This window comes from Orbicella franksi, chromosome 8 (assembly GCF_964199315.1).
Source record: "Orbicella franksi chromosome 8, jaOrbFran1.1, whole genome shotgun sequence".
In the NCBI taxonomy this organism is placed as follows: Eukaryota; Metazoa; Cnidaria; class Anthozoa; order Scleractinia; family Merulinidae; genus Orbicella; species Orbicella franksi.
This window is the reverse complement of record NC_138152.1, coordinates 27,272,903-27,296,288: the sequence shown is the minus strand read 5'-3', so window position 1 is coordinate 27,296,288 and position 23,386 is coordinate 27,272,903. Positions and strand designations below refer to the sequence as shown.

Genomic DNA, 23,386 nt, shown 5'->3' with positions numbered 1-23,386 from the left:
GTATTGATACATCTAAAACTGCATGTACGCTAATCGGTCAAATTGTAAAGTGGATAGAACTCATGCCGTCAATTTATTTTTAACGAAAAGAGTGGAGGACTAACATAAGGGCCGGGGCTGTGTTAATTCTCATAATGAATCTACGACTAAAAAGCATCATATTCGTTACGCCGCAAGCTGAAATGCAGTTTTCTATTAGAGGAGAAGATATCGCTTGATGTGCCTCAGTATTGTGTTGCTCAATAAAACTCACGAACACTCTACCTTATATTAGTTGCTTGTGATCAGGACTTGGGTCATAAATCAACTACAAAAAAAGGTGCAGTTAAGCAACGAGGTTTGAGGTTGTGGAGAAAAGCTGAGTTGTTGTTTAGCGGCTAATTTTTATTGTGTCTCGTCGACAAAGGCAAGCGAGCTTTAAAAGTCGAAGACAGCGTAATAACGAGGATGAAAAAGCGACGCACGCGTAACGAACGAGCGCGGGAAGTACCTCTGTATGACAGCTTGGGGCCTTGATTAAGATGCCACCTCCAGCACATAGAACCCAGAATATCAGTGGCCTTGATCGCCTCTATTGGACACAAACATTTAATCGGCGTCTTTATCATATTCTTCGTCTTCACGATCGAGATTAGTAACAGTGAAAGTGTACCAGCGTTTTAGCTTTGTAGTGTCATTTTAAGGCAAGGCCGTAGGTGTGGTCGTTGCACTACGAGTGGTAAAAGGTCTGTGCGGGTAAAAAAGAGATACCATGACTGAGCTCCTTTATTTTATGAGTCAAATTTTGTTTTCTACGGCACGTCGAAGGCCCACCGGCAGATTCAAGCTGGTAAATCGTTTAACTTCTATTATAAGTAAATGAGTAAGGAAATACATGTCTGTGCGCTTCGACTACAAGAGTTTATTATTAGTATAAATCTTTTAGAGAACATGTGACCCTCAAGATCACATCAAGTTATAATGCCAATTACACAGGACAACCAACTTATCATAATAACTTCACGGTTAAGATATCGATTTTTATTGACCAGCTAATTTGGAATTAAATGTAAAGACTGATTGTAATCAGAAATTATAATTAAGCTAATCTGAGTATTGAATTATATTTCACGGTTTTTACGAAGATTCCTTAGAATTTTGATTTACAATTACCATCAGATCCTGCGTTGCATTCATTTATTTCAAACCAAGTTACTTTTTGTTTATTTTTTTGCTAATAGTATCACTGTGATTTCTTAAAGAAGCTTAAAGATGTAGCTTAAGGTCAATCGCATTTTAGTGGATCCAAAGATTCAATGCGTATGCCTGAGATGGCTTGGTTGTCAAGTTAGCATTATAACCAAAATCATCTTCAGTTTCCCCTTTCCCAAAGAAAGAAGCACCGTCCATTGCTGTTATTCCAATCCCATGATCAGCACCTGAGCAGCTACTTCCTCCTCCACCAATCATCATCACTGATCCATCACCACTCCAGTCACACCAGAAGCCGATGTTGTTGGCGCTTTGGATGTCTCCACTGCACTCAGCCTGTTGAAACCCGTCTGTTGACTTGTACTGACCGCCATATTGAACCGTGCAGCTTCCCAGGCACTGGTCACTGGCCCAAACCGTGCCATTTCTAAAGTCGCCATAACTGGTGATTTTTGATCGGAATGTTTGTCCAGCCAAACAGTTACCTGTGGTCTGTAACAGAGGAGTGTGACTGGGGTCATCACTGCGCGTGATCTTAAACTCTCTGCCGCTGACCAACCAAAATGCGGTAGAGATCATGTCGGCATTTATCGACGGACTAGTTGTGTTTCCAAGGGCTTTTTGCTTGAAGTACCAGAAGCGTCCGGATTTAACCATCCACTTTCTTATGTCACTATTTGAGAACCGGGCGATCAGAGTCCATCCTTTACCATCATCTGTCATGTGACAGTACACCTAATACGGAAGAAGCGAATTAAAGCGATGACATTGAAGGCGCGTAGTACGTGTAAATAGAGGTTACGGGTTTTTAAGGTGGCTAGCAACAGTTTCCAGCACTTTGATAGGCATTTCAGCCACTCTTTGTCAATTGATGCTACAATTATGGTATCGACAAACTGCTCAGTCATTGGTGAACAATTTGTTACTACTTTCATGACAGAATGGGTTACCATGGCAACACCTAGCAACAGTTACACCTACTAAAAACAAAAATGCATTTGTGGAAGAGAAATGTTATCGTTTTCTGTCATTTTAGACAACAAAGAGAAAGTCGGCCAATTTAGTCCTAAATGTTTTAACACCATTATTCACGTCTCGATAAAACTACAACTCGGTTGGTCAACGTGGGGGTTATTTCAAAAGGTTTAGCTTCCTTGCTCATGTTATCTAAACTCATAAGCAGCAAGAAAGGAAGTAAAATTTACTTAACGATCTAAAAAAGGGTGTTTGTGGTGGTGCTGTTTGGAAGGTGGGAAAAGGGAGGGGAGGGGAAGGGAAGGAGGTGAGGGTAGGGTAGGGTAGGGTAGGGTAGGGTAGGGTAGGGTAGGGTAGGGTAGGGTAGGGTAGAGTTCAACAGACGGCTCACTTTATTTTTAAGGTCGGCATACACGAGGGGGATAGTCCCTGCGACTAGACCCTGCAGGAAGTCGCGGGGAGAAGTCCCATGGTGTGAACTGGCCATTTTTGCTTCAAAATCTAGTCGCAGGGACCAAAGTTTGGTCCCTGCGACTAGTCCCACGAATTCAAACCAGTTTGAATTTGTGGGAACAAGTCCCTGCGACTTGTTCCTCAAAACGCTTCGTGTGAACTGTTCGTGGGACAAGTTCTTGCGAGCAGTCCCTTCGTGTAAACTCTTCAGGGGACCAGTTGCAGGGACTAGTCACAGGGACTGGTCCCCCTCGTGTGTTCCGACCTTTAGGCTGCTACAACAATAGACGGCACGCAGCGTTATGATATTATTACAAGGAAGAAATGATTTTTTAATCTTGCTTACCTTTAATGACAAGCTTCCATTTGTTAACAGATATTCTCCATTTTGTAACATCTGGTTGCCTTTCATTTGGGCCTCGTCGCACGTGGAGGCATCTGAAAGATGAACAAATTAGAGATGTTACAAAGTTGTCAAAAATTAATTCAATACTTTGGCAAATAGCCAAAGCGGTCTTATACGTAATTTGTTTCATTTGTTGACAATTATGTCTTACTCCAAGTTATCTTTAGCACTGAGATATATTTGATATTGGCATCACTGTTTTGCTTTTCCAAGGTTTGTTGCGGGAACTTTGTCCCTCTGCCGCCATCTTCGACAAGGTTCGAATTGCCTTCAGCCTAGCTCTTTCTCAAAGCGAGTCTTGGTGTCCATCCTTTCATACGAAAATGAGACTTCATTCACATGCAAAAGTAAACTCATTTTCATATGAAAGTTGTTGACCAGGCCTCGCTTTGATAGAGAGGTTTGGGGTAACTTGGAAATGGGCTACTGTACCATCGAAGATATGACGACTATGCATTTGGGTCAGCGGAAATCCGTCACCAAACCTACGAGTAGATCGTTAAAGGAAGTGATTCAACCCAGTCGATACCATTGACAGCATCTGCCTGTTGCCTTCATATGAGCTTTTACATTTCTTACCGATTTTAATGTCACATTTTGCTCCAGCCCACGGTACCTGGCACAAACATGAAAATGTTTGTTTCAGCTCGTCAGCTACACAAACGCCACCATTATGACAGCCGGTTATGAGACATCCCTACAGTTCAAAATAGCAGGCGAAAAGAATATCAAAAGCAATTGAATATCTGTAGCTGTATGCGCAGTAATGCATTACACACGATCGAGACACCGTGTTTTACCACATTTCCAATCAACGAGAAGAGAGCTGAAAATATGACGCGCAGCAGATAATTTTTGACGATTCTCGAGATAAAAACACTGTCTAGAATGTTAAATATCTTTTTCTTTTCTTTTTTTTAAATCGAAGCCTTAATGGGGTTTAAGAGGAGAAAATGTAACAATAATATGGTAAAAAAATCTATGCCAAAACTACCAGAAATCCAGAAACAGCCAAGGACATCATTCTGTTGGTTTAAACTTAATAAATAGACTTGGAGGATTGCAGTTGATCCAGAAAAACAAAATCCAATTTTACCGGAGCACCCTTGCGGCTTGTAAAAAACCTTGAAAAAGCTGGAAAAGGCCATCGGTGGAAAATCCTCCAAAACTTACCAGGCCATTACGTTGCAGATGAAAAAGGAGTGATTCAAACGAAAAATTCATTGGTATGCTTTTTCTCCTTGTTGCTTAAAACATTAAGAATCGACTACAGTGCTGGCGCATTAGTAAGAAGCTATAATTTGTCAGGTAGTATTTTAGGTTGTGTCGTCGAGCATTGGTACACTGAGGGAGTATTTTCTTTGTTTAGGACTGCTAGAATTAGAATAAGCTATAATTTATACGGACAGAACCGTATTTTACATTAAGCAGGGGAGGTCCCGGGTTTCAACAAGCGCACATTTTAACTCTCGTAGTACTTAAGCGCGCATTCGTGGCACTTTTAGAAAGAAGAAAATGTCATGTTTTATTGGGCCAGTTTGCGACGTGCTTTGAGAACGAAGAGTAAATATTTTACTGAGCTCTTCACGAGAAACACATTTAGAACGAAAAGCGTTTTACTTCGCTGATCTCGAGAAGTCCTTTTGGAACAAGAAATGGCACATTTGAAACACTGTGCTGATATATTTTACTGATCATGAACTATTCACGAGTAACACATTTGGTGCGAAGATTGAAATGTTCAACTTCAACTACATGTGCTTTTCACGAGAGGCACTTTAAAAACAAAGATTGACATACTCTTTACTAGAGGAGGTTGGCAACTGAAAAGACCCAATGAATAATCAAAAGTTTTATTACACTTTTTACGCGAAGCTTTTTCAAGCAAAGAATGACATATTTACTGATCTCTTGACGAATAGGCAACGCTTTTAGAAATAACTGTCAAATTTAACTGAGCTCTTCATAGTAAACTTTTTATCCTAAGCACGAAGCGACCACTAATGGACAAAAGTAATGATAGAGAGCTTGAAGCAAACCATAAATTCAGCAGTCTCGTCTGGATTACACTCTTTTTTTTAAAATAAGAATATGGTTTTTCCGGCCCACGCTCAAAGTTCTTATATAACTATTCTTTCTGGCGATGTTAGCTTAAAAATCTTCTTGTGAATGTTCTTAGATATTTTTTTTAAAGAAATTCTCATGATTTTGATGGTGTTGAAGTAAGTTTGGAGCCAGGCTGCAGTCAATAAAGCCCCATATGACACACGCAACTTTTTGCAGAAATGTTGTTAGCGTCGAGCATAAGGCTAGTGCCGAGTTTGTTGTTTTTTTGGCTAGTTTTGCCGTTTAGAGAAAGGAAGAATTTTATGTGTTTTAGTAAAAACATGTTATTGTATTATGCATTTTTTTAAAGAAATTTTCAACAGGCAAAATTATATTCTTTTTAGAGTCTTAGCCTCCGGTTTCTCTCAAAGTATTCTTAAAATTTCGCAAATTTTCGCCTCGGTATTCTTGTTAGTAATATATCAAACACGAAAGACCGAGTTTGACTACATTTCTAAACATCGAGAAGTGAGTTGAAAATACGACGCGCAGCGGAATAGTTTGACGAGCTTCGAGGTATTTAGAAGTGTGGTCAAATACTGTCATGAGTGTTTGATATATCTTCTCAATCGAAACGAAAACTAGGGAGAAATCTTTTTAAATTAAGATCAGATATCCAGACACCGCCACGGTCATGATTTCCTTTGTTTAAACTTGATGATTTATTATTAATGAGTTTGCGAAGATATATTCGTATAAAGGAAGACAGTGCGAACTTCCTTAATACAACTGGTCAAAAACGTTTGCTAATAATGCCCTACCTTCTGGATCAAAGAAAATGTCACTCCGTCTTTTTCATGAAACTCAGAGTTTTCATCGAGCACTCCGTGCTTGTTCAGTTCGCACGTTCCTCTGTCGTTCTTCTCGGATAACACGTTGAAGTTTGTGGAAGTACACCAGGGATTTCTCAGACAAGAATAACTGCACGATATTGAACTAGGTGACTCAAACTGCTCAACGACGTGGCCTTCAAGCCGCTGATTCTCGTGCGTCGTGAAATACGCCGAGCGAGACCATGTAGGGTCTTCTTCGGCCGCGAGATAAGAAACATTTATCATTCCTTGAAAAAGGAGAAACGCTAGAAGCCTATGGCCATGCATTGCTTGGTAAGTCGTCTTGGAAAGGGAAGTTGTTCCAAAAACGTCACATTTATAAATGTAATGGTGTTTCTATGGCTACCACCGTCGTGTAGTGTAATAAGAAGACCTGATTGGTTGATTTCTAGATCTGTTAGAGTTCAGGCTGCTAATAAGTTGTCGGTTTGACAGTTACGTTGTCTGTTTGCTTTTTCTGCTGATTGGAAGCAACTTTGCAGCGAAACAATTTCTTAACCCAGGGAACGATAACTCACCAAAATCGCTTCAAATAAGCTGGAAAAGCGAACAGACAACAAGCAATGTACTGTGGAGGTAGCATAAGGTATTTTTATCTTTTTAGTATCCCTAAAAACGATCATAAATATTCCCAGACAGTCTTAGTCGCTCACAGCTGGAGCTTTGGATCCCTGTGCACAGATGGACAGTAAAAGCACAGGGTATTTGTACATTTCGATTCAAAATATGAGCAATTTCTTTTATAAGCCAGATGGCAAATTGTGGTAAAATGTCAGCAACTTTATTAAAACAGATGTCGCGTAGTTGTAAGGGCTAGATAACCGTAAACGAGAGAATTTCAACATTGTTTACATTGTAACTAATTAAACATGCTGACGTTATTACATTCAAAATGAAACAAACCTCGACTGGCAAACAGCAGAGCCAGATGGAAAGGTTGGTAATGTTCTCGTGTAGCGATACACAATAGCCGATTCAAAACACCATACACTACACTAAAGCGTAAAGGAGGAGCCTCTAAAAGTTTACGCTAAATCTTTCAAGAGTGTCGTTCGTAATCTGTGTTAATCTTCTCCATCCTTAACCAACCTTGTTTCTTTATGGGTGATTTTTATCGCTTTGGTTTTTTTTATCTTAGTAGACTACTTTTCTCAGGTTTCTTTCAATTTTAAGCTGATTTTGTACGTGGCCGAAATAACTCAAAACACCGTGACTGAGCTCCTTTGAGGTAACTATCAGTATACCCCAAATGACCATAATTCGTTGACGCCGCATTACGGTCGGATGTTTTACCCAAACCCCAGTAAAGTATACATTTTCTGAAAGCTTAGGAATTGTTAATTACGGGGGTGTATTCATTAAAATAAAAAAAACGAATAATTTTCGCTCCTGTTTCTTGCTTTCGATTTTTAAAACGTAAACTCGTAAACAACGTGAAGGAAACCCACGAGACACCGATTAAGTTGAAATGGGTTTATTAATGTTACCGCTTTGAACGGCGAAAGCACCAAGAAAGTAATGCGTAGAAAATGTCAAACATCTTCCACGTCCAGTGCAAGCAACCTTTGTCGCTAGCAGCTAACGCATCAGCCCAATTCTGATCGAATGTTTTTCAAACCTTTTCCCCCGACCTTTTTCTCCGTGGTGCTTTCTTCGAGCTTGCAAATGGCACGAACTTTTGTGTTTCTTCGACGACATATTAAAGGTTAAATCAACAATCTACAAACAGAGAACACCCAGACCCGGGCACCCAGACCAGCACGTCGACCATACCGAACACAAACGGTTGGTTCATAGACGGCAATTGCAAGTTTGCATATACTTCTTGTGACAACCCGTTGACAGCTATCAATTAGAGATAATTAACGAAAAGAAACGTTTTTCGTTTGTAACTTTGCATAGAATTAATATTTTTTTTCGTAGAATTTTTTTTTAAAATTAAAGACCATAAAAAGATCTATCTGAAAGAGCGAAAAACAATTTCTTTGAAAAATGGTCAACTTTGGGGTACGGTATACTGATACCTTAACAACGACTCCCAAACTAAGAAATTGTAGTCATGTTATTCCCTGAGATCCGGTACGCGAAATAGCTGTTGTGCGTATGTTTTGGAACCATTTTGCTTGCTATAACATAACTTAACCGCGGTATAACAATCCTAACTTAAGCTAAGAGATAACGAACTGCATCTTAACCATAAAATAAGTCCGTCATTCCTGAAATTTGGCTTTTGGGATTGGAGGCAATTCCAGGACGATGGCATCAAAATGCAGCAGATTTTAAGCGTAACGCCTGGCTTTCGTGTAAAACCTGCTGTTTAGAAAGGTAAGCTTGACATCAAACTTCTGCTCGTAATTTTTTTTCTGACAATACTAGACACTTATGTCGTGAATTGTAGCACTGAATTGTCGCAATTTCCGGTACCTGTCGTAAATTCAAACATTGCTTTTAACATTTCCTAATAAAGCATCTGCACGTATTTCCAAACAATATGTTCCCCCCATTTTGAAATAATTCTGAAACCGAGGGAAACTGTGATAACACAATTGTTTTTTAGCATGTCCTTTTAAAAATTTTCACATTTTGTTTTCTAGAAGTTTTTCTCGGGTTTACATATATTCGCATATTATGTGAATGTTTAAATATATAGATTGAAACTATTTTATGTAAATTTTGGAATATGTGATAATTTAATTTCACTTATATACCGAACGAAAATCTCGCCGATGATCAGCGGCGAGGTAATTCTGTCTGTATAATAAAGCAACCAAAATCTCGCCGATGTTCAGCGGCGAGGTAGTTCTGTCTGTATAATAAAGGAGCCAAAATCTCGCCGATGTTCAGCGGCGAGGTAGTTCTGTCTGTATAATAAAGGAACCAAAGTCTCGCCGATGATCATTTGTGTCAATTTTAGATCAGGTGTATCTCGTGAGTGACATGTATGCAATTTAATTAGGTTAGCTTTGGGCCGTATTTAAATCTTACTTCATAATTTTTAGTGTCAATTTTAGTATGCAATTTAATTAGGCTAGTTTTGGGCCCCACTCAAATTTACAGTTTTATTTCTTAATTTTTTAGAATGTTTAATATCGGAGAATATTCTTTGTATGGCAATTTAGTTTCCCCCAATTATTCTCCAGTCATGTACTTTTTGTTTTTCATGACAAAGTATTATTAAACTTAAACTTAAACTAACTCAAAAGTGGTCGCGAGTACTATGAATTTACCTGACAATTAAAAATGTAATGAAATTAATTCGGATTGTTAGGACATTTTTAAAACGATTTGTGCATTTTTGTTTACGTCATTACCACTGTGTCTAGGAATGTTTACAAAAGCCTACACTTTACTCTTTGAGGAAACCTGGAGAAAGGACCAAACACAAACAAACCGGTAGAAAGTATTAATAAGCGGTCAATTCCAGAAAAAGGAAACAGTCTCGAACCCTTGCTGGAGAACATATATCGAGAAGACAGAGTGCAGGCAGCCAAAGTTGTAGCAGCAGGAAAGAATGTTTCGCTGTCTTATCGTGACAACTCTGAAGAAGCAAGAGGGAGGCGAAACGATAATCGCAGAAGGAAACGAAGATTTCATGTTCCTAAAGAAGACGGTAGGGAATTCTCCAAAAATTAAAAGTTTTTAGTGATATCAATTGGGATTCAGTCAATTGTCGAGCCTTCTTAAATTCCTCGACCCTAGTATTTTCCTAAAAGATTTTCGAGATGATAATATTGACGGATAATGTGAGACCATGCATTATTGTTATCACATGTGAAGCTCGTTCTTGTGATGCGGGTGCGGGACCTGGCCCGCATCTTTGTTCAAGGGCTTTGGGAAATGGCACCTATTACCTTCGAAGTATCGCCTTTCTAGATTTCACCGTAACAATCGGTGTTTTGAACACCATTTGCTTTATACAATTGCTAGCGACGATTATTTTGTTTTCACCCAAGCCTTCCCAACATTCGATGAAAATACTACAGCAGCTTTCAATTCCATTCCCCTCAGTAAGGAAATTTTCAACCTATATTTAAAATAACATGTTAAGCGCCCCTGGCGCAAGGCTTGCGTCCTGTCTACTCAAGGCAGCAGCAATACTCAGATTCTTTGATAATTAAGCTAATGCAGTAGAGGACAAGTTAGGCGCAGTGCTACTATAACTATTATAGATGTAGTCAATGTTTGAAGTCATCCTAAACAATTGAAAGGGTAGAAAACGAACAGGGCTCTACCTAAACTCATTTCCCCGTACTATATATAGTTAACAACTCGTTAAAATCTTTTAGGTCCACCAGATAAAAGGCGCCAGTTGCAACGTGCCTGCAACTACGGAAAGCATGGTAAAAAGAGACAAGGTACAAAATAATTTTGGTCAATGATCTTTGACTGATTCCATTGTTGCAAGCTTATATCATAAAAGAAAAAAGCCCGTTTTTGTTTTCATTTTGATTACAAGAGAAATTAACTATGACTGAAGAGGATGTCATGTAGTGGGAGTCATTCATGTACTTTATTCCACAGGTAATGCCCTTATTGGAGCAAGACTTGAGGTAGAATACAACCGAGCCAATTTGGATGGCTCCACTGAATATCTCGGCTGGATAAAGGGCACCATCGCGGCATGGAACAGATCCAAGGGCTATATAGTTAATTTTGAAGACGGTGACCAGAAATGGCTGCAGTCTGTAGAAGAGAAGGACGTGCGACTGTTTGATTAATAACTGATGGAGTATGCGTACTATTCGCTTAATAAAAAGTTTAATGGAATTGTGCAGTTCTAGAGGCCAAGACCTATGCAAACTTCAGAGATTAAAGATAGAACACTAGATCCATATACCTTCGTTTTTTGATTAAATTAAATCATAAAGGGAAATATCACTTTTTTGGCACTCAAACTGTAAGAACAGCAAGTACTCGAACTGCACAGAGAGATTAATTGTTGCGAGATTGGCAAGAGTGGCAAGGGTACGTAGGATAGGAAAACATCATGAAAGCAACGTATGCAAACGCAACGGGATAGTTTTTTACAAAATACAGTTACTAGACTTCAAGTTCCGATAATAAGTGATTTCCAAAATTTAAAAATTACCGTCCGGAATATAAACACACAGCATCCGCGTCTTAAACTATGTGATCGCAAAAGCAACAGAAATATATTTAGAATTGCTTTAGAGTACTTCTGCATTCATCTCGCTGAGGATCATTAATCTAGCCGACGATCATCATCATCGTCATCATCATCGAGATTTCCGTCCCTTATACAGAGAGAACTACCTCGCCGCTGAACATCGGCGAGATTTTGGTTCCTTTATTATACAGACAGAACTACCTCGCTGCTGAACATCGGCGAGATTTTGGTTCTTTTACTATACAGACAGAATTACCTCGCCGCTGAACATCGGCGAGAAAGAGGTTCTATATGAATGTTAATTCTATTTTGCATATGAAAGTAGTATTCATATATTGAGAACATGGCGTAATTTTTGCTGTTCTGTATATTGAAAGAATCACATAATATGTATTTGTCTGAACGCCCGTTTTTCTTCTATATTTCCGTATTTTCAAGCCTTTTTGTATTTTGGCATTGTGCACGTTTACATTTAGTTATTGAAGTGTTGACTCATTTGGAATAAAAGATACTTCGAGATTTAAGCCTATGCGTGATCTCTCAGTTCTGTAGTTATTTCATCATTCTGTTGTTGGGTATTGAAAGGGATTAATTTGTCCTTTGTGCGAAAACACTGGCGTTCTGTCCTGGACATTCTACGTTATACGGCAAATCTGCAATTAACACCGTTAGCGAGTTTCCCTACCTCTTTTTTACGCTTAGGGGTCTTCTATAAGCTGAGCCGTTTGTCCTTTGGCAAAGCGCACGACTATTATTACGAGATTGGTCAATTCATGAGAAAAAAAGCCATCGTATAAAGTGGCTTAAAGTAATTGTGACTCGTGTATTTTGTTAATGTTCGTGAATGAAACGGGATAACGTAATGTGCAGACGTAATGTACATAAGGGCTATTTTAAAACGTAAATATTTACCTTATTTTGGGGGTTCCGATAAAGAGGAGAACGCTTCAAAATGATAACACAAGGCCAGTGGACTGAGTGTAAAGTAAATCTAGTGGAGTTTTGATCAGTTTTCGATTGATAACGGCGATATAAATTTCAGAAATAATGGAGTTTCTAAAACTCCTTTAAAATATCGTTATTACGGCCACTTTATTCTTGCCACTTTATTCATTTTCTCTTTTAAAGAGCCCGTTTCATACGGCCACGCCGTTGAGACGGCCAAATTTTTGTGGTCCGTTGATAACCGGATTAACAAAGCTGTTTTAACGGCTGACCAGAGTCTATCCATTGCCATCATCTGACACGTGACAGTACATCTAATGAGCGTAGACTGTTCTCAACCTTCTATTTTCTCCTATTTTTATTTGATCGTTGAACGCGTGGGTAGAAACGCCACAGAACTGGACGCCAGCGCAAAACGGGAGACTTGACAGGATAGGGGCTCGGCCCGTTTTGCTCGCCTCCCCACCCCCATCCCTGCATGTTTCGCGCTAGCTTCTGATTCGCTTTTTCTTTTCCGTGCGTTGAAAAATAGACAGACTGTGAACATTCTAAATGTGAGAGGAGCGAGTTTAGTATTCCTTAAACATTTTTTGGAGAAGAGGGTCATAAATTATCAGCTACAAAATCGTGCCTTTGTCAGGTTTTTCTTGCTTCTCTTTCATCTAGTTAGCCAGTGATGTCTTCTCCATATTGCTTACATTAAATGACACGCTTCTATTTGTTAGCAAATATTGCCCATTTAGAAACGTCTCATTTGTTTCCTTTTGAGTCTCATCACATGAAAAAGTATCTGAAAGATAACAAAAAACGCAAAGATTTGACGGTCTTATGAAATGCATGTTGTTTTGAAATTATTATAGTTTTCACAAGTAGTGCTTAAATTTCAGGGGAGCTGGGCAATTACCAAAGTAATTCCGATCCTGTACAAGAAAAAGCGACAGAACACATACTCGCACAAAACCAGCCAGCCAGAAAGAAACACGGCGAAAAAGCGAAAAAAAAAAAAAAAATCATGCCAAAAAAAAATATATATATAATAAGGTCTTAAAAGTTGCTTGCCTCTCCCCGTCAAAAATATAATTTCCATCCCTAAGAAGACATTGTGGTTTTATATTACATTCTTTTGTATGATAGAATTCCCAACGTTATAAAAAAAGAGTTATCCTAGTCCACAGCTTTTTCTACCGTAATGATCCATGCAATAAGCGTCCCCCCTCCCCCTTTAGAATGTGTTTTTATTAATAAGCGCCCCTTCGATTTTCTACCGACTTTTACACGAATATAGTTTTATTGGGTGACCAGTTAACGAATAAACAGCGTCTCATAGATTAGACAATATAGCTTTTCTTTGCATCTCTTTGCGATTGAAAATTTACTTGCAAGCTCGGTAGATCTCGGCGATATACTTCTGTTTTAAAAGGTTTCTAAATGGCAGACGACTTGCGCTCTTCGATGCGTTGGTGCTAAGTCCGACGTTTTGGAGTTCGGTTCGATGAGATAAAAAATTGGATAAAGTACAAGTAACCAGACAGTTTTCAACAGGCTGAGTGCAGTGGAAATATCCGCTGACAGCTAAACTATCATCAATTGTCTTACGTTTCACTGTTACTCCAGATTCAGCTTATTATTTGCTTTCGTATGCAAACTAACTTGGTGTGCGAGGATGCGTGCGCCATAAGATAACATAACCAACGTCACCGTTGATTCCGAAAGGAATAAGTGTGTGGTATCTAAAGATGTCTTGCATCTCCTCCCGTTGTCTCAAGTCTCTCTGAGGCAAATCTGTCTTTACCGCTGCCACTTGGATATCTTCGAGCGAGTGACCCACGCAGTTTATACGAACTCTTAACGGTTTCCCCAAACCTTGCGATTTCTGCAGGCCGATATCTCACAGCGGGACAACTAATCAAACATCTTTAAGTAGTATATTTAGGAGAATAAGCCAATCGTTGCTACTTTGTATTTCACTACATAAATAAAACAGCAAAGCAAAACCACTCCTTGCAATAAACTTTCAAAGTTTGAATAGTCCACCTTTCCTTTCCGCTTTGAATTCTGTTTTAAGGTAATGGACGCTAAAACCGTTTTGTTCTTTGTTCTGTTTCAAGGAATGGTGAATGCCATTGTTTACGCTGCTGAAGAAGATTCCAAACTTTTTCGTTCAGTATTCTTCACGATGCGGCAAGATAAGCGACTTCAGGGACATGTTGTCAAAAGGTTTGAGTGTCCCAGCCTGACCTCATGCAGCCGGTCTTGCCTGAGAAATTCGTGGTGTACTTCAACCAATTTCAAGATAGCATCCGAGGAAACCGAGAAATCAACTTGCGAACTGAACAAGCATGGGCCCATTGAAGAAAACACCAAGTTTCATGATCAGCAAGGAGTGACTTTTTCTTTGCTTTTAAAGGTTATTAGCAATTAGCCATTAGTTCTAATCGTTCACAAAAATATTTAGGACCTGGATTTGCCGTTCGATTAAACGTGCCTGTTGGCCCCAGAGCAAGTGAAGATATACATCTTTGATCACTGTAATATGGGAACGAATACACTAATATTTTCCAAGGCTGGAACTGTCATCAAGGAATGGCTCAAATTCAGTCTTTTTTATCCCAAAATAGGGTCAAAGGAATACTGTCCGGCACATTCTATTCGTCGAAATAAACCTTTCTTAAAACAGTTGTGTTTACAAAAACTGACGCTCCTGATAAACAGGTGTATAGGAAAAGAAACCTATCAAAGAACAAAGTAAATAAGGTTCATATAACCAATATCGTGCTAGCCTGAAGTGTCAGTCATCTAGCTTCTGCCCTCAGACTTGCTAGCTGACTAAAATTTGTTTTAGCAAATCTCTTCAACCATCCTGAGCTCTGAACTGTCTTTATTGTAATTCAAACACTTTACAGGGTTGTCAAAGTCCTACATCTCCTGGTTGCTTCAACGGTGGTTCTTGTATAGCAGACGACAAGAAACAAACATTTTCATGTTCGTGTAAACTGCCTTGGATTGGGGAAAATTGTGCAAAACTTGGTAAGAAAAGTTTCAAGAAGTTGTCAAGCGCGTAAGCAAGTGTTCCTAAAACAATTTTATAACGAAAATTTGGCGTTCATTTTCCTCCTGTTACTCTCAGAACACGCTAATGTTGTCTAACGCTCGCGAATAATTTGCATTCTATTCTTAGACTTCGAGCGCTTCGTTATGAGGTAGAACGATTGTTAAGGTGGCATTACTCAACAAGCGTCAACGAGCAAGAAGTTAAGTGTCTAATAGTTGCGTAAAATATAAAAGAACAAATGTATGGGCAGCTTCTGTGAGCGGGAAAAGGTAAACCACATTCAATTTTTGCCACAAAAACCAAATTAATCATTAACATATCTGCTCTGTTTTATTTTAATAAGTGAAAACTAAGTAATACATTTCTCAACGAATATTAACACTAGAAATTTAATAAAACGAAATTTCGATGTCATCTTGACATCATTATCAAGTCAGAAATAATTAAAGATAATAGTAAGTTTTATTTATATTGGTACAGGCGAGTTGTAAACAGTTTCAAGCGTTAATTGATATAAACACTAATTGATCAACATATTAAAAACTTGCCCTGCGTTTGCTAATTGCAAAATATAGACAAATGCCACAACAAAGATTGCAACACGAAGAGTGTTCAGTTCAGGTTTTTTAACGAAAAAACAGCGTCTTGTAGACCAGACTGTCTAGCCATACAGCTATAGAAAGCTGTAGACAAGCACTAATTGTTGATAACGTTGCGAATTCTTCATACGATTTTACATAATAAACCGAACTATTCTCGCATTTTGATTGGTTTTCACCAATGATCTATTAGAGGACAGACGCATAGACGCATAGATGACCCATAGATAACATGAATGACGCACTCGGCTAACGCCTCGTGAGCCACTTACTTGTTCTTTCCACATTTTGACGTCATCTATGATCTATTACTTAACAGATGTACGGCAACAAGGAATCTATTTGTTAAATTGAAATGAGACGTTATAGCTAAGTGAATGTTATATTCCGAACTGGAGTGAAAAAGCTTCAGAACAGATCAGAATGTTCTCGGCTTCCTAAGACGCTATGTCTCTTTCTTGTGGCTGGTTGCTTGATTTTTTGATGGCGCTTTATTTTTCTTAGACGGGAATATGTTTGGTAATTTGCTCAGCTCCCCATCAAACATATACTTGTCTATTTTTTGTCTGATGAATGTCACTTTCGATTCTTTTTGCTAAAATTTAAGCACTGCTTGTGAAAACTATAATTATTTCAAAACAACATGTATTTTGTAACATCGTCAAATTCTTTGTCTTTTTCATTATCTTTCAGATGCGTTTTCATGTAGTGATGCTCAAAAGAAAGCTGACGAGACGTTACCAAATGGACAATACTTGCTGACAAATGGAAGCGTCTCATTTAAGGTAAACAGAATGGAGAAGACATCATTGAATAACTTGACAAAAGCAAAGCATAACTTTTTAGCGGATAGTTTATGACCCGGGAGGGGAGATACTCCCAGAAAAGTTGGGTGGGGATGTGCGGCCCACTTCCCAAAACTCTTGCCCTATTTATGACCAAAATCTGCGATTTTTGCTGTACCCTATTTATGACCTGGTGGAGGCGCGGTGGCCTCGTGGTTAGTGCGTGCATCCCCCGATCGAGCGATCCGGGTTCGAGCCCTGGCCGGGGACACTGTGTCGTGTTCTTTGGCAAGACACTTAGCTTTTACAGTGCCTCTCTCCACCCAGCAGTATAAATGAGTACCGGCGAATTGTTGGGGAAAGCTAACAAATTGCGGGGGGAGTGACCTGCGATGGACTAGCATCCCGTCCAGGGGGAGTAGAAACACTCCTAGCCGCTTCATGCTAAAAAAAAAAGGAAGGGGCTACGGCAACTATAAGCCAGTCGGTTCCAAGGCTTCACCTTTTCTATTTATGGCCTGGGTAAAAATTCGATGCCCTATTTATTAAAGTTGTGGCTGGCACAGTTGCCCTAAAACATAAGTTATGAAGAGCTTTAGGTAATGGTCTTATTGATAATAATAAAAAAGTAGCTTCTTCCAAGAAACATACCCAGTGCAAGACCAGAGTGCTAAAACCATACCCTATTTATGACCAAAACGGCTCAAAACCCCTACCATTTCGGGCCGCACATACTCATATAGCCCATATAAGGGAGTACCCCACGGGTTTATGACCCCCCTCCACCAAAAAAGTGTCCCGAATACTAAATTCACCCCTCCCTTATTAGGTGTACTGTCACATGACAGATGATGACAAAGGATGGACTCTGGTCGCCCGATTCTCAAACAGTGATGATAAAAATTGGATGAAGGACACCGGTTTATGGTGGTATGACCAGTAAGTTGCCGTGGGAACAACAACAGACCCATCGAATAACGCTGACATGATCTCACCCGCATTTTGGTTGGTCAGCGGTAGAGACTTTAAGATCACGCGCAGTGATGACCCCAGTCACACTCCTCTGTTACAGACCACAGCTAACTGTTTGGCTGGACAAACATTCCGATCAAAAATCACAAGTTATGGCGACTTCAGAAATGGCAAAGTTTGGGCCAGTGACCAGTGCCTGGGAAACTGCACGGTTCAATATGGCGGTCAGTACAATTCAACAGACGGGTTTCAACAGGCTGAATGCAGTGGAGACATCCAAAGGGCCAACAACATCGGCTTCTGGTGTGACTGGCAATCTGATGGATCAGTGATGATGATTGGTGGAGGAGGAACTGCTTGTCGAATTGCTGATCACGGGATTGGAATAACAGAAACTGGCGCTGCTTCTTTTTTGGAGGCTGGAGGAGCCGAGACTGAATATGACTTTGGTTATGATGGTGAAACATCCACCGCTCCATCTCAGTCATATTCATTAAACCTGTGGATCCGTTGATTATTAATAAGTCTTTGAGCAACATTCCCTGTAGATTTTTTACCGCAGAATATCTCAACATTACTTATTACATCATATCCAGTAGCCACTGCAGCGAACGAACCGATTAAGATTTCCTCGAAGATCTTGCCTCCTTCATGCATAACAAAATGTCGATGCAATTGCTAAGAAAATTTAGCGTTAATTTTCAGATTAAAACTGAAAGCTCGACTCGCAGTTGTGATTTGCCTTCAGTTGATATTAGAAAAAGAAAAAAATAAGATACTACATCTGATGAATATCGCAATGATAACCAGATGAGTCTAGCTGCCCTCAATAAAAACCGTAACAAAACTCTCCAGTCTAATTGGTTTTCTGTTTTTCCCTTTTAAGCATTAATCGTATTTACAATAGACTTAACAACACTATCGATTCTGATTCGTTCTCTGCGCGCTTATTTGTCACGTTATCTGTTGGCGCGCGATCTGGGAGGTGGTTTTCAAACAATAACTTTTTGTAGAGGTGTTTTACTGGTTGTCCGCTAATAAAACGGGGATTGGGTGTTGGTGTGAGAGATCGGCCCGTAAAAGTTACGGGGAACCTGTGGCGGAGAGCTCGTCACTCCGCAGGTAACTCGCTCGAAGATATCCTGGTGACAGCGATAGAGGCACATTTGCTCAGAGAGACTTGTGGCAACGCGAGAAGATGTGACACCTGTGTAAATACCACACAGTTACTTCTTTCGGAGTCAACCGTAACTCGTGTTATTTTCACATCGTTCTACACTCGTGCGCTCGCACACCTAAGTTAGTTTGCATGCGATCGCGCGAGTGGAAAAAAGGTTCCAAAAGGAACTCTCGAAATCTTATGCATCAAGTCTTTCGAAACTGAAAAGTTTACTCGATTCCAATTTTTACCAAAATTAGAAAGTAAGACCAGTTTCTTTGTCAGAATTTATATTAATGTGACAGTAATTTATGCTCACCGAAGTTTCATCATTTTAAAAATTATTTTCAAATTAACGTGCTTCAAACTTGTTAAACGTTTGTGCCAGAAAAGTTGCGTTGTGTACCAGTTTGGTTTAATAACGTGCACTCTAAGTCACAGGGAATGTTAAAATTTAGCGCTTCAGACTTTGTTTAAAATAGCACCGGTGATAGTGAATCTCTTTTAGATTTGATCGTGCATGTAACAGACGTTAAATGTTGACAAAACAAAGACGGAGCGAGAGAACTTCTAACTATGAAAATTAGATACGAATACGACAGTTGCTATGAATGCGTACAAGGCAGTGAATATTTTAGAGAAATGAAAATGATGTCATTCAGTTTGTAAATAGGATGATTGCAAGGCAAAATAAAGCCGCCAAATTTTCGTTAGCGTTGAAAAGAACCATCTTCTCTTGATCATAGCTCCAGTAAACATAGACAGTAAACATAGACTAACAATGGGATAGCGCAATATCAAAACTCTACAAGTGCTCCATACTCGATTCGCGTGGAGGTCTTTAAGAAATAGGGAATAAATATTTTCCGTGGAAGTTTGGGAAAACGAAAAATGACCCGCGAGATTTCAGCAGAGTGAAATTTCAACACGCTTCTTTCAGAATTGAACCTAGAACTTTTTTTGAATGTCAAGTGCCCTGGCTCAAGAATACCGTTTTACCGAAGGCTTTGTATCCCTTTTGTATTGCAGGAAATTAACGACAACTTCACTGATGGCATCGGGCTGAGCGATCGAGGAAGCATTTTGTCAGCTAGCATTAAAATCTATCCTTTGTTGTTGCCTTTAAACTGTAAGTTGGTAAATTAAAACACTTTTGAGGGGCAAATGTGTCTCACTGTTTCCTCAGTTCGAAAACCTCCTTGCTCTTGAAACAAACCAACTGTTAAGACGTGTAAACTCTTCAACAGCGATGAAAAAGCTACTGAATCGGGCGTTACGTCGATAAAAATTGCTCTATCTACTCTTGGGCCGGAGTGTTTTTCTAGAAATTCAAGGGTGTTGAATACTCCAACTTGACTTCGTTTAATATTGGCTGCGTTGACTTTTACCCATCTAAAGTTGATTACTTCAGATTTTCGTGGGAAAATATCTTTGTGTGACAGCTGGCTTGCTTGTTTTTTGATGATGCATTCATCTAAAAGTTTCGTCGTAAAACAACAATATGGTCACATGGTAGCTCGCTTGTGAACGATGTAAAGCCAGTAGGGAGATAAAAAATGATGACGTTTTAAGTTTGAGAAGAAGCAAGACAACCTTTGCCAAAAATAGGGCGACTCCAGCCATTCCAAAGTTTTTCTCTCTTATTAAGCCACGGTGACGTGTGTTTTTAGAAAGCTTGTCTTTAAGTCTCGCCGCTCTCTGAAACTTAACACATGCTCTAGAAGAAATTCAATTAAGAGGCTGTCTCTGTAAAAACCGACCACTGATTTTACTTCGAAAATTCGATTTTTCTTGTAAGCTGGGATTTCAAAGCCCTTACCTAGTCAATCATTAAATGAATTTTATTTGATTAAAAATTCTAATTGAAGTTTTCTAGGATTGATTGAAGTTCGCTCCGCTCGACACAAGTTGCTTGCCTGCCGAAACTGGAAAATAGCACATATTGCCGGCGCTCTAAAAAAGCATAATATTCGCTCAAAAGTCGCAATTTTTTTTTTCAACTACAGATATATCATAGCAGTTTGTTTAATCATGTTGCAATTATAATTCAATATTGTCCCTTCAACGGTTAAAACAAGATTTTCTACCCGTTAAATCGAGTTTTGAACCAAACGCGAAAATAGCTCTACTTTTAGCTCTACTCAGTTTTAAAAATGTGGCACCTGTTTGAAACCCCAGTGCTGAACTACATGATTAGAAAGTATAAATGTCCTTTAATTTAAAACAATTATAAAATTTGTCTGCTCAATAGGTTTTGAAAACTAACGACCGCTTAAAGTTCAGGAAATTTTGACAATATTCCAGCGAGTAACTGACACACTCGCCTTCGTAAAGTGCTCCGATAAATTCACGTAAATCTCTTACCTGGCTTCAAGATGAAAGTTTTGGTCCTTTGTAGCGATCCTTGAAACCTGTAGGTAGCATTAAAACTGCCAGCTCTTCCTTCCCGCTGTAGGTTTGTATATAAAGTACATTTATACGTTCCTCATCTGTGTCGAGCGTGACGTTCACTTATTATATCGCTAGCTCCGTGAGCGGAATCAAATCCTGCGCTGTGATTGGCTACCCGAGCGGGCAAGAGGTAGCTATCTTGCCCGCTCGGGACTACCCGCCGTTTCCTGGAAAAAAAAATTTTCTCGAAAGCCATATAATAAATCCTTTATTGACCAAGCTTGTTCGGTCAAGATGGCTGGATATTGGCCTCGTTCTTTTTTTGCAAGTTTATGGACTTCGACTCAGTCTCGGTCCATAAACACGCAAAAAAAAAAGAACTTGGCCAATATCCAGCCATCTTGACCTCACACTTGGTCAATAACCCATACATACTTCGATGTTCTTTGTATTACTGACTACTGTTTTCCTCGAAGGCGGTTTAACAGGAGCCCATAACCATGGGCTCCTGCCACACGACGAACTCGCCTCAAAATGACATGTGTTTGTCTGAACGCCGGTTTTTCTCCTATATTTCCGTATTTTCAAGCCTTTTTGTATTTTGGCATTGTGCACGTTTACATTTAGTTATTGAAGTGTTGACTCATTTGGAATAAAAGATACTTCGAGATTTAAGCCTAGGCGTGATGTCTCAGTTCTGTAGTTATCTCATCATTCTGTTGTTGGGTATTGAAAGGGATTAATTTGTCCTTTGTGTGAAAACACTGGCGTTCTGTCCTGGACATTCTACGTTATACGGCAAATCTGCAATTAACACCGTTAGCGAGTTTCCCTACCTCTTTTTTACGCTTAGGGGTCTTCTATAAGCTGAGCCGTTTGTCCTTTGGCAAAGCGCACGGCTATTATTACGAGATTGGTCAATTCATGAGAAAAAAAGCCATCGTATAAAGTGGCTTAAAGTAATTGTGACTCGTGTATTTTGTTAATGTTCGTGAATGAAACGGGATAACGTAATGTGCAGACGTAATGTACATAAGGGCTATTTTAAAACGTAAATATTTACCTTATTTTGGGGGTTCCGATAAAGAGGAGAACGCTTCAAAATGATAACACAAGGCCAGTGGACTGAGTGTAAAGTAAATCTAGTGGAGTTTTGATCAGTTTTCGATTGATAACGGCGATATAAATTTCAGAAATAATGGAGTTTCTAAAACTCCTTTAAAATATCGTTATTACGGCCACTTTATTCTTGCCACTTTATTCATTTTCTCTTTTAAAGAGCCCGTTTCATACGGCCACGCCGTTGAGACGGCCAAATTTTTGTGGTCCGTTGATAACCGGATTAACAAAGCTGTTTTAACGGCTGACCAGAGTCTATCCGTTGCCATCATCTGACACGTGACAGTACACCTAATGAGCGTAGACTGTTCTCAACCTTCTATTTTCTCCTATTTTTATTTGATCGTTGAACGCGTGGGTAGAAACGCCAGAGAACTGGACGCCAGCGCAAAACGGGAGACTTGACAGGATAGGGGCTCGGCTCGTTTTGCTCGCCTCCCCACCCCCATCCCTGCATGTTTCACGCTAGCTTATGATTCGCCTTTTCTTTTCCGTGCGTTGAAAAATAGACAGACTGTGAACATTCTAAATGTGAGAGGAGCGAGTTTAGTATTCCTTACACATTTTTCGGAGAAGAGGGTCATAAATTATCAGCTACAAAATCGTGCCTTTGTCAGGTTTTTCTTGCTTCTCTTTCATCTAGTTAGCCAGTGATGTCTTCTCCATATTGCTAACATTAAATGACACGCTTCTATTTGTTAGCAAATATTGCCCATTTAGAAACGTCTCATTTGTTTCCTTTTGAGACTCATCACATGAAAAAGTATCTGAAAGATAACAAAAAACGCAAAGATTTGACAGTCTTATAAAGTGCATGTTGTTTTGAAATTTTCATAGTTTCCACAAGTAGTGCTTAAATTTCAGGAGAGCTGGGCAATTACGAAAGTGATTCCTGTACAAGAAAAAGCGACAGAACAAACTCGCACAAAACCAGCCAGCCAGAAAGAAACATGGCGAAAAAACGAAAAAAAAAAAAAAAAAAAAAAAAAAATCATGCCAAAAAAATATATATTAAGGTCTTAAAAGTTACTTGCCTCTCTCAGTTAAAAATATAATTTCCATCCCTAAGAAGACCTTGTGGCTTTATATTACATTCTTTTGCATGATAGAATTCCCAACGTTATTAAAAACTTATGCTAGTCAACAGCTTTTTCTACCGTAATGATTTGATTGAAAGCCCTCCTTGCAATAAGCCCCCCCCCCCTTTCGAATGTGTTTCATTGATAAGCTCCCCTATTTCAATAAGCGCCCCTATTCTAATAATCTCGGCCC

General features: G+C 39.3%; 2 protein-coding genes, 1 long non-coding RNA gene and 1 pseudogene across 3 annotated transcripts; 3 read left to right on the top strand and 1 right to left on the bottom strand.

Moving 5' to 3' along the window:
• Positions 1-1,165: 1,165 nt before the first annotated feature.
• On the bottom strand, positions 1,166-6,230 carry LOC145494058 (uncharacterized). Its single transcript, XM_081473526.1, has 4 exons — positions 5,893-6,230; positions 3,605-3,722; positions 2,966-3,057; positions 1,166-1,926 (listed from the first exon to the last, which is right to left on the bottom strand). The coding sequence occupies exons 1-4, from the start codon at positions 6,187-6,189 to the stop codon at positions 1,276-1,278; spliced, it is 1,158 nt and encodes a 385-aa protein (XP_081329652.1). The 5' UTR covers positions 6,190-6,230; the 3' UTR covers positions 1,166-1,275.
• Positions 6,231-6,341: 111 nt separating this feature from the next.
• On the top strand, positions 6,342-10,528 carry LOC145494075 (uncharacterized). Its single transcript, XR_014050232.1, has 4 exons — positions 6,342-6,550; positions 9,288-9,574; positions 10,251-10,319; positions 10,486-10,528. It is a non-coding gene; the product is annotated as an uncharacterized LOC145494075 (long non-coding RNA).
• A 3,512-nt stretch (positions 10,529-14,040) lies between these two features.
• Positions 14,041-16,551, top strand: LOC145494067 (uncharacterized). The gene is made up of 3 exons (XM_081473535.1): positions 14,041-14,444; positions 14,941-15,064; positions 16,382-16,551. The coding sequence occupies exons 1-3, from the start codon at positions 14,106-14,108 to the stop codon at positions 16,546-16,548; spliced, it is 630 nt and encodes a 209-aa protein (XP_081329661.1). The 5' UTR covers positions 14,041-14,105; the 3' UTR covers positions 16,549-16,551.
• A 763-nt stretch (positions 16,552-17,314) lies between these two features.
• Positions 17,315-17,959, top strand: LOC145494065 (uncharacterized; annotated as a pseudogene).
• The last annotated feature ends 5,427 nt before the right edge of the window (positions 17,960-23,386 follow it).